At 46.8% G+C, this 13,975-nt stretch overlaps 1 protein-coding gene across 2 annotated transcripts in view; it reads right to left on the bottom strand.

The window, feature by feature from the left end:
* NVL (nuclear VCP like) overlaps nucleotides 1-13,975 on the bottom strand; it is a 52,419-nt gene that overhangs the window by 31,222 nt on the left and 7,222 nt on the right. The window contains exons 5-13 of one of the 2 annotated variants that reach the window (XM_036016200.1): nucleotides 13,480-13,537; nucleotides 12,499-12,771; nucleotides 10,355-10,487; nucleotides 10,067-10,143; nucleotides 9,424-9,558; nucleotides 7,263-7,364; nucleotides 4,656-4,773; nucleotides 3,506-3,650; nucleotides 744-1,008 (exon numbers count right to left, since the gene is read on the bottom strand). In XM_036016200.1, coding sequence (XP_035872093.1) covers nucleotides 744-1,008; nucleotides 3,506-3,650; nucleotides 4,656-4,773; nucleotides 7,263-7,364; nucleotides 9,424-9,558; nucleotides 10,067-10,143; nucleotides 10,355-10,487; nucleotides 12,499-12,771; nucleotides 13,480-13,537 — 1,306 coding nt within the window. The remainder of the gene's footprint in view (nucleotides 1-743; nucleotides 1,009-3,505; nucleotides 3,651-4,655; nucleotides 4,774-7,262; nucleotides 7,365-9,423; nucleotides 9,559-10,066; nucleotides 10,144-10,354; nucleotides 10,488-12,498; nucleotides 12,772-13,479; nucleotides 13,538-13,975) is intronic. The other variant, XM_028531247.2, reaches the window with a different exon arrangement.

Below are 13,975 nucleotides of genomic sequence, written 5' to 3'. Positions count from 1 at the left end.
ATCTCTTAACTTTAGTTTCTTTGATTTATAAGGTGAGGGAAGTAATGATATTTTCCTGACAAAGTTATATGGACCAAACTACATGATATGCAGACGCGCCCTGTGCAAACGATCAAATGCTGTATATATGTTACTTGGAGTTCTCATGATTCACCAAACTCGAGATTTTAACCCTGATCTCGGACTGATAATCGTCCCTCTCACATGCACAGGACTGTCCTGCGGAGCCACCTGCAGCTGGGGACGAGGGCACTGCAGCATCAGCACTCCCTGGTCCACTTGACCGAAAGGCAACCAGGAAGCAGCACTGAGTGCCCAACGCTCGAACAGAACTTGGCAAACTCGGCGCGGGCCCCACCCGTGCCCCTGCTGCAGCATCCGCTGTGGATTCTGCCGTGAAAGGTGAAAGCAGAAACAGGCAGCGTGTGAATCGGTGAGCACGGCTGTGCCCCAACACAGCGCTCATCTACAGAAACAGGCGGCAGGCAGGGGGGCCACAGAGCAGCCCCTGCCTGCTCTAGAATTTCGTAATCAGTGTTGTAAATCGAATTTATTCAGGATAAACCAAGAATCGTAAGAAAACAACTTGTAATTCTGAAATCACAAACATTCTGGGTGGAAGGGGTAATCGTTCTAAAGATAAAGTGCCCATAAAGCAGGAAATCACAAACCCCAACCACACGGACGCCTGCCTGAACGTGAGACGACGGACATGGAGAACACTCGGGGGCAGCGTGAGGCACCTGTGCCGGCGGCACCTGAGCCGTGCACGTGGGCTCCGTCCCCGCGCTTCCGTCCTGGCCCCCTTCAGACGGCCGCCCTTCCCGCTCCGGGTCTCTCCGCGGCCCGGCCTGCAGCTGCGTCAAGGCCCTGCTGACCGCACACACGGCTGCCTCGCGGCACAGCGCCATCAGGTCCGCACCGACGAAGCCCGGCGTGAGGTGCGCCAGGTGCCGAAAGTGAGACGTCTCAGGGAGTCTTAGTTTTCTGCACAGAGTCTGAAGTATTCTGCAGAAAAGACAGGGAAAAAATTCAGATTCCCACACTAGGGGTACAAACAAGTCACTGAAGACCTGTATTTGAGGCCCTTGGCCTCTGTCAGCGGCACTGAAATGGGTCCAGTGTGAGATCAAACAGCTCATCCGTTCAGCGAACGCTGAGTCACCATTACACAGTCCACTTTATTCCCCTAAGTGTTAAGGTGGATACTTGCTTTGATACAAACTGTATCAAATACTATGAGGAATAAAAATACAGATTTTTAAAAAACTAGTCTGCCTTTAAGAATTTTCCAGTATTACAAAGTAAATAACTGATATATGCGGATACTTTTAGAGTAGACTAAATAGACATTTAGCAGAAAGAAAAGCCTCCAAACTCAAACCATTAATTGTATTCATTACAAAAAGTTATGCTGACGTATACTTCAATATCCAATTCCATATTAGAACAGTTACTTCTTCAAAAACAGTAAAATAGTTACGCAGGGGACGTATTTAGGGCCAGTGTTATGACGTCTTCAACTATCCTTCAAATGGCTTGGCAAACAAAAGCGCACAAACACAAATCACAAATACATGTATGTTTTTATGTAGAGAGTGACAGTAAACATGTTAACAAGTGTAAACTTAGCTGAAGTGCATAACCCCATTTATTGTATTATTCTTTCAACTTTTTGGTAGGCCAGAATGTTTGCAAAACATGGCCCTCTACAGAAGCCCGTTACACAGACTTGGTTGGTGACAGCACACAGGACCGATGACCAAGGACCTCATCCGCAGGGTGACGGGCTCCCCTGCGTCTCCGTCTCTACCGTGAAGCCTGGCACTTAAACAACGGGCTAAACTAGAGCATGGCCCTCTGGTACTGGAAGCATGTCGAAAGCAAGGACTTACAATTCTCTATACTTCTCACGTCACCTATCAGAACGGCACACACACACAATATGCCCAGTACATGTTTGCTGAATACACGCAAACAGTTTCCGTATCAGATACTATTTCGCTGCAGTTATAAACAAGTCAGTACGCGAGCCTGAGCGTGTGAGTAGCTGTTAAAGATTGTTGTTGGGAATAAGGAAATTAAGAACTAAATTTAACCTTAATAGACAAGAACCACACTGTAGCTAAAAGGAAATGATAAGGGAGACACAGGGCAGTTAAGCAAACATCCCATGTCTAGCAGACGCTCTCCCCTGGATAGGCTAGATAAGCAATGCTTTGTAGTTTTTAATGAGAAAATAGAAAACTAGCTAGCTAGAGCGAGGAGATTACTAGGTTAATGAACAAACAGCCTGCCTTCCCGCCTTATGCAAGAATGCTTGGTTTAAAATTCCCGTGCGCGGTCTTTGTAAGCGAATTGCTAATTGCCACGTCTGCTTCTGTATAATGCTTGCTTGCCTGCCCCTATATAAGAACATAGTTGTAAGCGCTCAGCGCGTCTCTCGTTTGCAGCTCCTTGTGGGCATTGTGTCGCTGGACACTTTGAGAGTTCGCCCCTGCGCAAGTTAAACTTGGCCAATAAAGTAACATCTTTGATACCCTGAAAGTCTCCGATATTGGTTCTCGCGTGTGCTGGATGCTACAATTGTCTCGGGGGGGAATGCAACGGACACACATGGCGACTATGAATGCAGTAGCTGAGGAAGAAACTGCCAACCGGTCAAACGCGGAGCCACGTTCAGTACAAGAGGAAGAAAGGGTGACACGTGTTCCTCCTCACCCTCTCCCCCTCCCACGGCACCTGACTGCCTGTCCCCTGCACTCACAAAGCCCCCCTTCCTCACTGCACCCTATTTCCTTTCACCACACACTGTTTTTCCTCAAAGCTGCTGCCGATCGCGTGCACCAATTTTAGTGCTATTAACTTCAGCCAAAAGCCATTATATACATAGCATTTCAAAGCATTTCTTCACTGGATTTCTGCTCCTGAACAGTGCGCTGAGATATTTGTAGTTACTGACATGCTGGTGGACATTTCTTTGTGCTGCTGACATCAACGTCAATGACCGGGAAAGGCTGGTTCTACAGTAAAACCCAGGTTTCAACTCTGGCTGCCATTCAGTCATTTTTCACAGAACCGTGGTCTCAGGCAGGTTCGTGCAACAGGTTCAAGTCTGGGGTCAGAGTCAACCTACATGTGAACTGAGCACTGCGCTGTTCTGTGCTCTAGACACTGTCCCTGGGTGGGGCACCCACACTGAAAAATGCAAGCCACCGTCAACAAGCCTGGACAAATGAGTAAGGATATAGAAGTCCATTATCACTACTGAAAAAACAGTACAAAACAATTACCTTATCTATGAAAAATTTATTTCCTTAAAGCATTAATTTAATGTGGCTTTTTCCTTTCCAAATCAATTTCACTGGCACAAAAGACAGAGAGAGAGAGAGAGAGAGAGAGAGATGGGGGACGAGAAGCCATGTTATGTTTCTCACCCCCCAACTTCAAAGCATTTAGCTCAGGTGACAGAGCGGCACGCAGATGTCACCCTGTAAGAGCGTACCTTTCCCTGGACGCCTCGTCCGGGATACCAAGGCATATTTCCCGGTCAAACCTTCCTGCGCGCCGCAGAGCAGGGTCTAGCGAGTCCGGCCGGTTCGTGGCTCCGATGACGAGGACCCGGGCTGTAGCGGCCACGCTGTTCAGATCTGGGAGGGACCAGACACGGGGTGAGTGGTGAGCGAGACTCTGGACCTGAGGACAATACTGCCTGCACAAGTCACTTAGGGGGCTAGAGAGGAAGTACCACACGTTTTGAAAGCAGCGTACATAATTAACATTCACTGAATGACTGACATGTGAGGAAGACAAACACGAACTGTCCTTGAGCTGCTCACAACCTGTTGAGAAACACGGACGACAGGTTTCGTGACGCACATCACAGGCGTACACGGCACGCCACAGCCACCTGATGGAAGGGGACAGCGGAGCGCTGACAGGGGAGGGGACAGGCCAGCCCGAGGGACAGGACACGAGCACGCACGCAGAGCTGCAGGGAATGGGGTCCTGCTGGGGACAGCGGGATGGATGGGTGACGGCACGAGAGGTGCAGTCCGAGAGCAGGGAGTCTGGTCGGGCAAAGAGTGTGTCTAGACGGACTCACGGCGTCAATGTGAAACAGGGGCGGGGGGGCGGCCTACATTACAGTCTCCAGTGGCTCAATCCACAGATACATTTTTAGGGACAGGGGGACCAGGGGCCCAGCGTGGTTTTCACGAGAACCCTCCCCCCGCTGCACCAGGGCGGACCAGCGAGGAGTGGATGCGCACACCCCGCCCAGGGAAGACGCCGCCGGTCGGGGCGCTCACAGCCACGGCCGGAGCTCGGGGGACACTGCCGGGCCGACAGGCAGCCACGAGGTATTTTCTGACAAGATCTTAAGATCCGCGTTGTGAAAAGATAATTCTAATAATAATTTTGAACAAAGTAAAGAGGAATAAAAAGGAAGAGTGTTTGTTGAGATTTGATGACAGTATGAGGTGAGGTGAGTGAAGGCAGGAGGAATACTAAGAACATAGTCTTTTATGAAAGGAAAAATTCGTTTTTCGCTGAGTTTTATTCTCTCTGTATGTTTTATATCCTCACACACTACTTGCACTATTAAAAACGAAGGCAATGACTGTCTCTAAGCAAATTTGCTACTTTAGACTGACCGTCCATGCAGGTGAGGAGCTGAGCTACAATCCTCCGTTCCATATCTTTCGAAGCAACTTCTCTTTTGGGGGTAATGGCATCAATTTCATCAATAAAAAGGACGCAGGGTGCATTTGACTAGAGACAAAAATATCACAAAAGACAATCACAAATTTATTTCCTGTACTGCAGCATAACTGCATACATTTTTTTTTAAATCTTAGAAGTTCAAGGATCATTCACCAAAAACATAACCCTGAAAAAGGCAGTTCACAGTGTATTACTTCTGATTTTTATCTGACTTAACAGAAGTAAGATCCTTAAAAGAGATTCCATATGGGATAACACATTTATAGTCTTCTCAGCAATGCATGCTTTGTGATGATAAATCTACCAAAATTCTTTTGTAGAAAGGCATATTTGCAATGCTATGAAATATAAAGTATATGTTTACAGACTTTAAATTAGAAAACCTAAGCTCACTACAAAAGTTGTGTGTTCCTACCAACATAAAAATATCCAAGCTTTCCCCCAGAATCCACTGTAAGTGGGATTTAAAAAGCACCAGAGGCTCTAACTTATCTTTCATTGTGGTGAAATGTATGTAACACTTCCCACTTGGACCATTTTAAGCACACAGTTTAATGGCGCAGCCGTCGCCACCACCCATCCCAAGAACTCGATCCCCTCCCCATGCTGACATCACGAGAGGCTTATTCTGAGGGTCACACTGAGTAAGGGACGACGGTCAGGTCCCCAGACCGCATCACCTTCAGCCTTCTTACAAACACAAACCGGGCAGAGCTGAGGGAGGGCGAGTGGACGCAGACTGTGAGCGCTGACCGCCGGGACGGGTCAGGCGCACGAAGCAGGAGGCGGGGGAACGGGGAGTCAGCGTTGAATGGGAGAGCTTCGTGCTGCGGTGACCCAGCACTCTAAGTGTACTCAGTGCCACAGCACTGCACACTTTAAAATGTTTAAAATGAGAGAGTAAACATACTCACCACAATAAAAACAAGGAAAAAAGATACGGATCGGTTAAGATAAAGACTTGAAATAAAAGTATGTGGAAAGCGTGGCTCACTCTTAGTCACCCAGCGACCAGGGGTGACACTGATATGTCGACAGCCAGACTCCAGCTGGCTGCAACCCCGAGCCCCGGGACCACTGCAATCCAGAGGAAGGAGCTGTGGCCAACCACTGGCTGGCTCTCCTCCCAACCCCCTCACGACGGTGTTCAGAGAGGCACCCACGACCACTGGGCGTGTGACCCAGTTACAAGAGAGGAGCTTTAGAGACCAAAGGTCTCAGGAAACAAGCACGACAGTATTTATCAATGGCCTGAAAAACTGAATGAGAAAGAAAAGAGTAAGAATAAGGTCAGTACTGGTTCAGAGAGAGAACCACACAACCTGAAGATGTATTTGCCTCTTTTATCTTCATTTGTCATTGTATTTACCATAAACACAAACTTTATTACTTACTTACTAGCTCATTTTTGAAACCAGGTAACACCTGAACGAGTTTAGCTTTGCTTTGCAGTTGAGTACCCTTCCCATCCTTTCCCTGCAGCTTCCTTGTACTGTCCACGCATCAAAGTAAGTAGGCAGCTTCTATGTTCTTGCTGTTTTAAAAAATGTTTCCTGCTAAAATACAATTTCTCTTCTAATTTCATACCAGCTTCTAGCAGTTGCACCAGCCCTTGTCACCAGCCCCTCTATATGCTGGGTACGAACAATGACATAAAATCACACTCTCCAATTGTAGTTTTTAACCACTGTGGTGGCTTGTGACACCCAAGCGTCGTAATGTTTACAGGTGTTTGCTGTGTGCTGGGCACACAGCAAGAAGGTTCTGGAAGAAGGTTCTGGAAGAATCCTCTCCTTTAAAACTCTCAAGCACCCTGTGGGATTTTAGTAGTACTATTAGCCTAGTTTCCAGTACAGAAACTAAGGGTCAGAGTGGTTAAATCTCTCCTCTGAGATGACACAGCTAGTACATGGTGGGGCAAGGATTTGAACCTATGCTTCCACTTGAAAGTAGAGACAATTATCTATGACACTACACTGGAGACAGAACTTTAATTGGACACAGAGGTCATCTTCCTCAGAAGTTCTTAAACATCCAAATTTAATAACATGAATTACAACTAAGATAAAATCCAAGCTGTAGTTTCTCTGATAACAGAATTTTCTTTTCACAGCTTCAATTATGCAAATAGAGTTTATCTTGGCATTGCTATAGCTGCTTTTATAATGTGATGATTCTAATATTGGAAGTTTTCACACTGCTTATAAGTGTCTGGGAAACCTAAATTGTGGAAAGTAAGAGAAATAAATTATCACGAGGATAATCTATTTTCAATATACACTCCTGGGAGTGACAGCCCCGAACCTCTCACCAGAAGTTCTCGTATCTGTGTTTGGTTGCAGATCAAACAGACTATTTTACCCTGCGGTCTGTATCGTGAAATCTCCTGTAAATGTTTAGTCATCATGGGCGGCGATCGCCGTGTTCAGGAAAGAAGGGCCAGCGGGTGGTAACAAACACTGGCGCTGGACAACACACGATCCTCACTGTAACCCTGTGCGACGTGACCGCCCGACACCGGTCACTGGCGGACTCACCACAGCTCGTTCAAACAGCCCTCTCAGCTTCTGCTCAGATTCTCCAGACACTCCAGACACGATCTCCGTGGCAGCTACTTTCAGAATCGGAAGGTCAAGTTCCTGTGCACAGATGTGTAAAAAAATGACCAAATTTTTAAATTTTAACTTCCTTTTTTCCTTCTTCAGTCCCTTTCAAAATTACATTCTAAAGATTTTATTTACTTCTTTTCAGAGAGAGGGAAAGGAGGGCAAGAGAGAGGGAAACATTAACTGGTTGCCTCTCACATGCCCCCTACTGGGGACCTGGCCCACCACTCAAGCATGTGTGCCCTGACTGGGAATCGAACCAGCGACCTTTGGTTTGCATGTCAGCACTCAATCCACTGAGCCATGTAAACTAGTGCTCAAAATTACATTTTAAAAAGGACTAATTTCAGCCCTGGCTGGCGTAGCTCAGTGGATTGAGCTCGGGCTGCGAATCAAAGTGTTGCAGGTTTGATTCCCAGCCAGGGCACATGCCTGGGTTGCAGGCCACGGCCCCCAGCAACCACATATTGAGGTTTCTCTCTCTCTCTCTTTCTCCCTCCCTTCCCTCTCTAAAAATAAATAAATAAAATCTTTTTAAAAAATCTGACATCGCTTTCCAAATTGAGTACTAAGTAATTAATCTTAAAAAAAAAAAAAAGAAGACTAGTTTCCTGAGGAATGTCTCTGTGTTGGTCCAGTAAAAAACTTTTAAAATCTACGGTTTTACTCAAACACATCAACAATCATCTTCCACGTGGTTTTACTACTATAAAAGTCCGTTATCGCTGCTTCTGAATGAAGGGTCTTGACTCGCAAGGGATGTGCCCCCCCCCCCAAGAACCGAGCGGAGACAAATGCCCAGCTGGAGACGAGCCGCGGGGGCTGAGGCACAGCTGCCCCCTGCACACGCTGCCAGCACCTCTCTACCCCGAGCCCAAGGAAGCAGCCAGTTACCAGTGGGAGGAGGCAGCGCTGTAAGCAGAGGAGAGAAACCACCACCGTCTCCCACACAAACGGCGACAAGCTGCCTAAGTCCCACTCACTCTCCTGGCCATCGTGAAACTCCACCTCCGCAACCATATTGTCTTTGACGCCGACTCTTCACTTGAGCACCCCAACAGAGATCAGATGGCGTCCCCCCTCCTTCTGTCTCCGCTTACTACAACTGCAGCTGCACAGACATTCATTTGTACAGACAGACGAGCGTCTGTCTCACATCAGACCGAAAACCTCCTTAAAGACAGACACTGGGCTTGCGGTACTCACCACCACATTTCAGTGTCTGGCGTGCAGCAGTCACACAACAGATTCATCCAACAAATGAATACATGGGGCAAACCCATCAAGTTCAACTACTCAAAGGCTTCTGTTTCGTGGAGCACTAATCTATTAGTGAGCAGCAGAGCGCCCGGTTCCTCAAACTGAAATTACTCAGGCATTTTGCGTTTTACCTCCTAATAGTTTCTGAAAAATCTGATAGGACTCAAATGAGATTGCTAACTTTTATTTTGCCAAGAGAGGATCTACTTTAGAAAGGATATTTTAACCCTAGAAAGTATAAGACTATGATCCTGAATGAAATTTTGAATAAATTTAGCTCCATAAAAGAAAAAATGCATCTGTAGTTTTCTTATTTCACTGCTCTTTAGAACCACTGGCTTCGAGAAAAATGGAAGTAGCTCAAGTGTAAAATGTAAATGTGTTAAAAAAAAAGGGGGGGTTGTTCACAGCTACATGATTTTGTCTCCCACCCAATCCTTGCCATGTAAATGACTGGGTACATTAAAAAAAAAGCATCTCACCCTGGCTGGTGTGGCTCAGTGACCTGAGAACTGGCCTGTGAACCAAAGGGTCGCTGGCTCGATTCCCAGTCAGGGCACATGCCTGGGTTGCAGGCCAGGTCCCCAGTAGGGTGCGTGCGAGACACAACTACACACTGATGTTTCTCTCCCTCTTTCCCCTTTCCTTCCCCCCCCAAAATAAAATCTTTAAAAAATAAAAAAAATCATCTCATGAACAGCAGCATGAAAGAGATTTTAAAAAAATGAAGGGTCAGTCTTCTTGAAAATATGACAAAGCTGGTTGATTAAAGTTGATCCAAGAGAAATATTGGCAAAAATAACAAAAGCAACCAAGTGTCAGCAAACCTCACCCCAGCAATTGCGTGTGCAAGCAGCGTCTTCCCGCAGCCCGGCGGTCCGTGAAGGAGAACTCCACGAGGGGGGACGACGCCCAGGTGCTGGTAGACCTCCGGGTGGCGCATGTGTATGAGCATCTTGCAGACTTCCTAGCAGGGGACAAACGACAAAGATGTCTTTCCCAGCCCAAGAGAGACAGAATCAACGTGGAATGAGACGTCCTTATTCTTTGGAGCAGCAAAGAGAGTACGGGCGTTGGACTTAGCCCTGAGCTTGACCTCCAGCTCTGGTGCCCACTGTGCGCCTCCAGCAGTAACACCCTGAGCTTCCACTTCCTACTGCCTGCCCTGCATGCACCTAGCACGGTGACTGGAATACAGCAGACACTAAAAAAAGTACGCCCCATTATTATTACTACTTTTAAATAACGTCACTTACAAAGCATGTATCTATGTACACTATAACTGAAGTGGTGACAAAGTTGAAGCTGTTATGCTTCTTTTGTCCCTCACAACCCTGAAGGGTACAAGTCAAGTCTGCCCTTACCACCCCGTCTCCTTTTCTACACCGGTCCTATCAGAAACAAGGAGGCAGGCCTGGTGTGTGTGACTGATCAGCAACATGCCCACTGGACGTAAAATTCTGAATGTGAATAACCTTTAACGTCGTGTCATTGCCTCCGACATCTTCAAACTTCACGCTGGAGATCTGGAATTCCAGCCCTACGGCGTCAGCTGGTGGCCGGAAGGGAGGAAGCGAGCAGATCAGTGACGCAGCAGCAACTCGTATTTAACAATTCTTAAGTAAACAAAGGTCCATTAGACACCGAAACATTTTCTAATAAATGCTCTGCACACAGAAGGTCCCCCAAGCAAATCAGCTTGGAAGAGTGACACCCCCTCGAAGCAAACACGACCACCGTCACCCACAAGACCTGAGTCTCACCTTTCTTTTGCAGGATGGCTTCTATTTCCCCATCTACTTCCTGAACAGCATCTTTCTTCCTTTTGTCCCCTTTGTGCTTTAACCTGCCCTTCCTTTTCTTGTCACTTTCCAGAAGAGAAGGCTCTTTTGAATCCTGGATGATTAAAGCAAAGAGATTTGGAAAAGGTGCATTAATAATTCAAAAGCAGAAAGGTTTTGGCAAATCAAAAAGCTTGGTTCGTGTAAACCACCTAGAAACTCACTGTCCAAGAGAAACACAATGAGTGCCACTTATGTAAATTTATGCATTCTAGCAGCCTCATTCACAAAAAAGGAAAAAGTGCCCTGGCTGGTGTGGCTCAGTGGACTGAGCGCTGGCCTGCAGACTGAGGGTTGCTGGTCTGGTTCTCAGTCACGGCACATGCCTGGGCTGCAGGCTGGGTACCTGGTTGCGGGGCATGCAAGAGGCAACCCATAAATGTTTCCCTCCCACTCTTTCTCCCTCCTTTCCCTTCTCTCAAAAAATAAATAAACAAAATATTTAAAATAGAAAAATAATTTGACAATCTATTTTATTTAATTAAATATCTTCAAAGCAGTATCATTTCAATATGTAGTCAGTATAAAAAATTAACAAGACGTTTTACGTTTTTTTTGTAGTAGGTCTTCAAAGACCAATGTGCACTTCACGCTTGTAACATATTTCAAGTCAGGCACCAAATTTTCATAAGAAACACTTGACTTGTATTCATGTTTCAGAAAATTTAGAGCCGAAAAGGCAGATTCGCTAACCCGACTTGTCCCAAACATACTTAGAAGTGAAAGTCAAGGACTGAATTGACGGTCAGTTTTGAAATTGAATCCAGTTCCTCCCTTGCACTCGCCAGATTTCCAGTGCTCAGCAGGCACACGCGGCTAGCACTCAGCACACTGGGCAGTGAGTCCTGCAGCAGACGCAGCCGGTCCACCGTGGGGCAGGCCGCTTAAAATCCCCTCCGTTCGGCCAGGCAGTAAAAAGCGGCAGTTAAGAATGATGCCCAGGGCGTTCAGTATGTGGTAATTCATCAAGCTTCACTTTTCTTTGAAGGTTAAAAAAAACAGGTACCTACTTATTCTATACATTTTCATAGTATACCCAATATGGAGGATCCCTTAAGCTATTACCCTAAAGTAAAAATAAACCCCATTGCTGGCTTGAAAGCTATCTTCCCTACTTCCTACAACTGTCAACTTTCTGTGACACGCCCCCCGGGGTGGTAATTCTTTAACTCGCACTAGCAGGTGCATCTCAGAAAGTTCATTAGGCACGAGTTCCACAAACTGACGGACGACCGCACGCCAGATATATGTTAGCCGGGGACACACTGCCAAACCAAGTCCCGCCCTCTCGGAGCAGCTACTCCAGTGGAGACAGACAGACCACAGCCAGCCAAACAATGACCCCAGCCAGGTGGTTACACGGATCTACAGCAAGGACCACAGCGGGGCTGGGAAACAGCACACAGGTCAGAAGGGCCCCTCTGCAAAGACGGCACATGAAGAGCTGTGAAGAGATGGCGGGAGCCCTGCAGGGCTGCGGAGTGTCTGGGCGGAAAGAACAAGGGCCCAGGCCCCAAGTGAGAGGGCGCTTGGTGTGTTCCAGGAACGGCCAGAGGCCACTGTCTCTGAAGCGAGGCTGGGGTGTGGGGGAGGGGGCAGCGGGTGAGACCCAGAGACAGCAGGGCCACCGAGTCACCGAGGGCCTCCCTGGCAATCTCGAGAGCTTTGATGTTAGGCCAGCTGAAGCCACTGGAGGGATTTTAATACGAGATGATGATCACCTGACTCCACTCACCAGGAAGGTCTCTGGGTGAGGAGTGAGTGGGGAACAAGGGTGGAAGCGAACTCCGGCAGGAAGGTTATTTAATAGTTAAGGCAAGGAAGGGTAGAGGCGCTCTAAGCTGTAATCAAGGAAAGCAGGCCTACTTGTTGAGAAAGAAAAAAGGAAGAGCAGAGGTGTGGTCCAGGACAGACAGGACGGCAGCAGTGCGGAGAGATGAAATCATACCTGTGTTTCAAGTTCCTGTGTCTTTGGTTTAACACAAGGATCTGCTTAATGAATGTCATACTCAGTGAAAAGCCTATGAAGTACTCTACATGGGGCTAAAATTTCACTACAAAAATACCTCTATCTCAGATATCGGCTTCTTATTATTACTCTTCTCCTCTGGTAGGTCCAAGAAAATACTGTCTGTCTTTCCACCTGGAGTTCTGTCAATGAACCACCCAGCTTCGGAACCTCTGGCGGGGGTCTTCCGAGGAGGGGAGCCGGTTTTGGACGGTATCGGTGGTGCCGAAGTGCTGGTTTCTCTCTGCTGTGTCTCGGGAGCACTTGAGACGGAGTCCGGGTTTCCTTTCCGATACAAGGAGAGCAGGGAACTGTTCATGTGATTTGCCAACTGGCAGAAACATGATTTTAGCACAGGTTACTCAACAGGCATTCATAAAGTTTGACTGCCTATATTAGTAAGTTTTCTACATTTCGCTTCTAATAGCTCCTGACATTTCGAGGCAGAAAAATACATGTTTGCAATGAGATGACTCAAACGGAAACCCTTACTATCCAAAAAGCTGCACCCCCTCTCCACTCCAAGTTAATGTACTAGTTCATAATTGGCAGTTAAATAACACCCAACATGAATGGTCGCTTCTAAAAATGTAACAGAAGTGTGAACATGAGCTGGTGGTTACCGGTGAGAGTTACTGCTATCCCATCAATAAAACTAGACCACGTGTGAATGAGTGCCGCCATGACTGCTGACAGACTCAAAAACGGAGTCACCAGTGGGGAAAACAGAGAGCAAGTTACAAATAATTTTATATATTATCCCCATGCTTCCCTTTAATCCAAGTCTACTTATTGGCAATGCTAACTCTCTGGTTAAAAAAACTGTATCCTTTTCATCCTTGTTACGGTTAATTCCCCTTTCTGCTGATGTCTGCCCTTACTTCTGGCCATTCCCTCCCCTTCCTTTTCCCTGGGTAATAGGCCGTAATCAAAACAAGCAGGGAAAAATGGTTAGCACGGACGAGTTCACTGCTCTGCACGCAGGAAGCATCCGTCTACTGATGGAGATGTGCAAAGCCCCATGAACGGTCCGGCTTACCTGTGGGTCTGGGGGATCTTCCACGTCTGAATCATCATCTGAAGAGCTTTTGAAATACCTCAGTAAAGAGAGGAGAAGAAATGTTTTAGAAGCTTTTCTCTCACATCCTGAAAAATTCACTACCTAAAACAAGAAAATTCTGTACAATGAAGGAGAATTCTGTGGTGGTTAAGAGGCACACTTAGGAATCAGAAAAATCTGGATTCGAAATCCAGCTTTCCCAGTCACCAGCTCCTACTCATCTCTGAGCCGCAGCCTCCTTATCTGCAAAGTGGAGATGATGATGTGTAACTCAGTGAATCATTAGACTAAACGAAAGCTTGCAAAGTCCTTAATACACAGAAAATGCTTCATAAATTACAGTTTCCTGTAGCTGAGCAATAAAAAAAGTAAAATGCTAATTCCCATCCAATCCAAGGGTCTCGTTTAGGAACATGGGACAGCAGGGCAGAATCACTCCAGCAAGTGATAATGAGGCACTGAGCAAAACATTCTC

This window comes from Phyllostomus discolor, chromosome 15 (genome assembly GCF_004126475.2).
Source record: "Phyllostomus discolor isolate MPI-MPIP mPhyDis1 chromosome 15, mPhyDis1.pri.v3, whole genome shotgun sequence".
Classification (NCBI taxonomy): domain Eukaryota; kingdom Metazoa; phylum Chordata; class Mammalia; order Chiroptera; family Phyllostomidae; genus Phyllostomus; species Phyllostomus discolor.
Note: the sequence above shows the minus strand (reverse complement) of the source record. Positions and strands in the feature narration are given on the sequence as shown.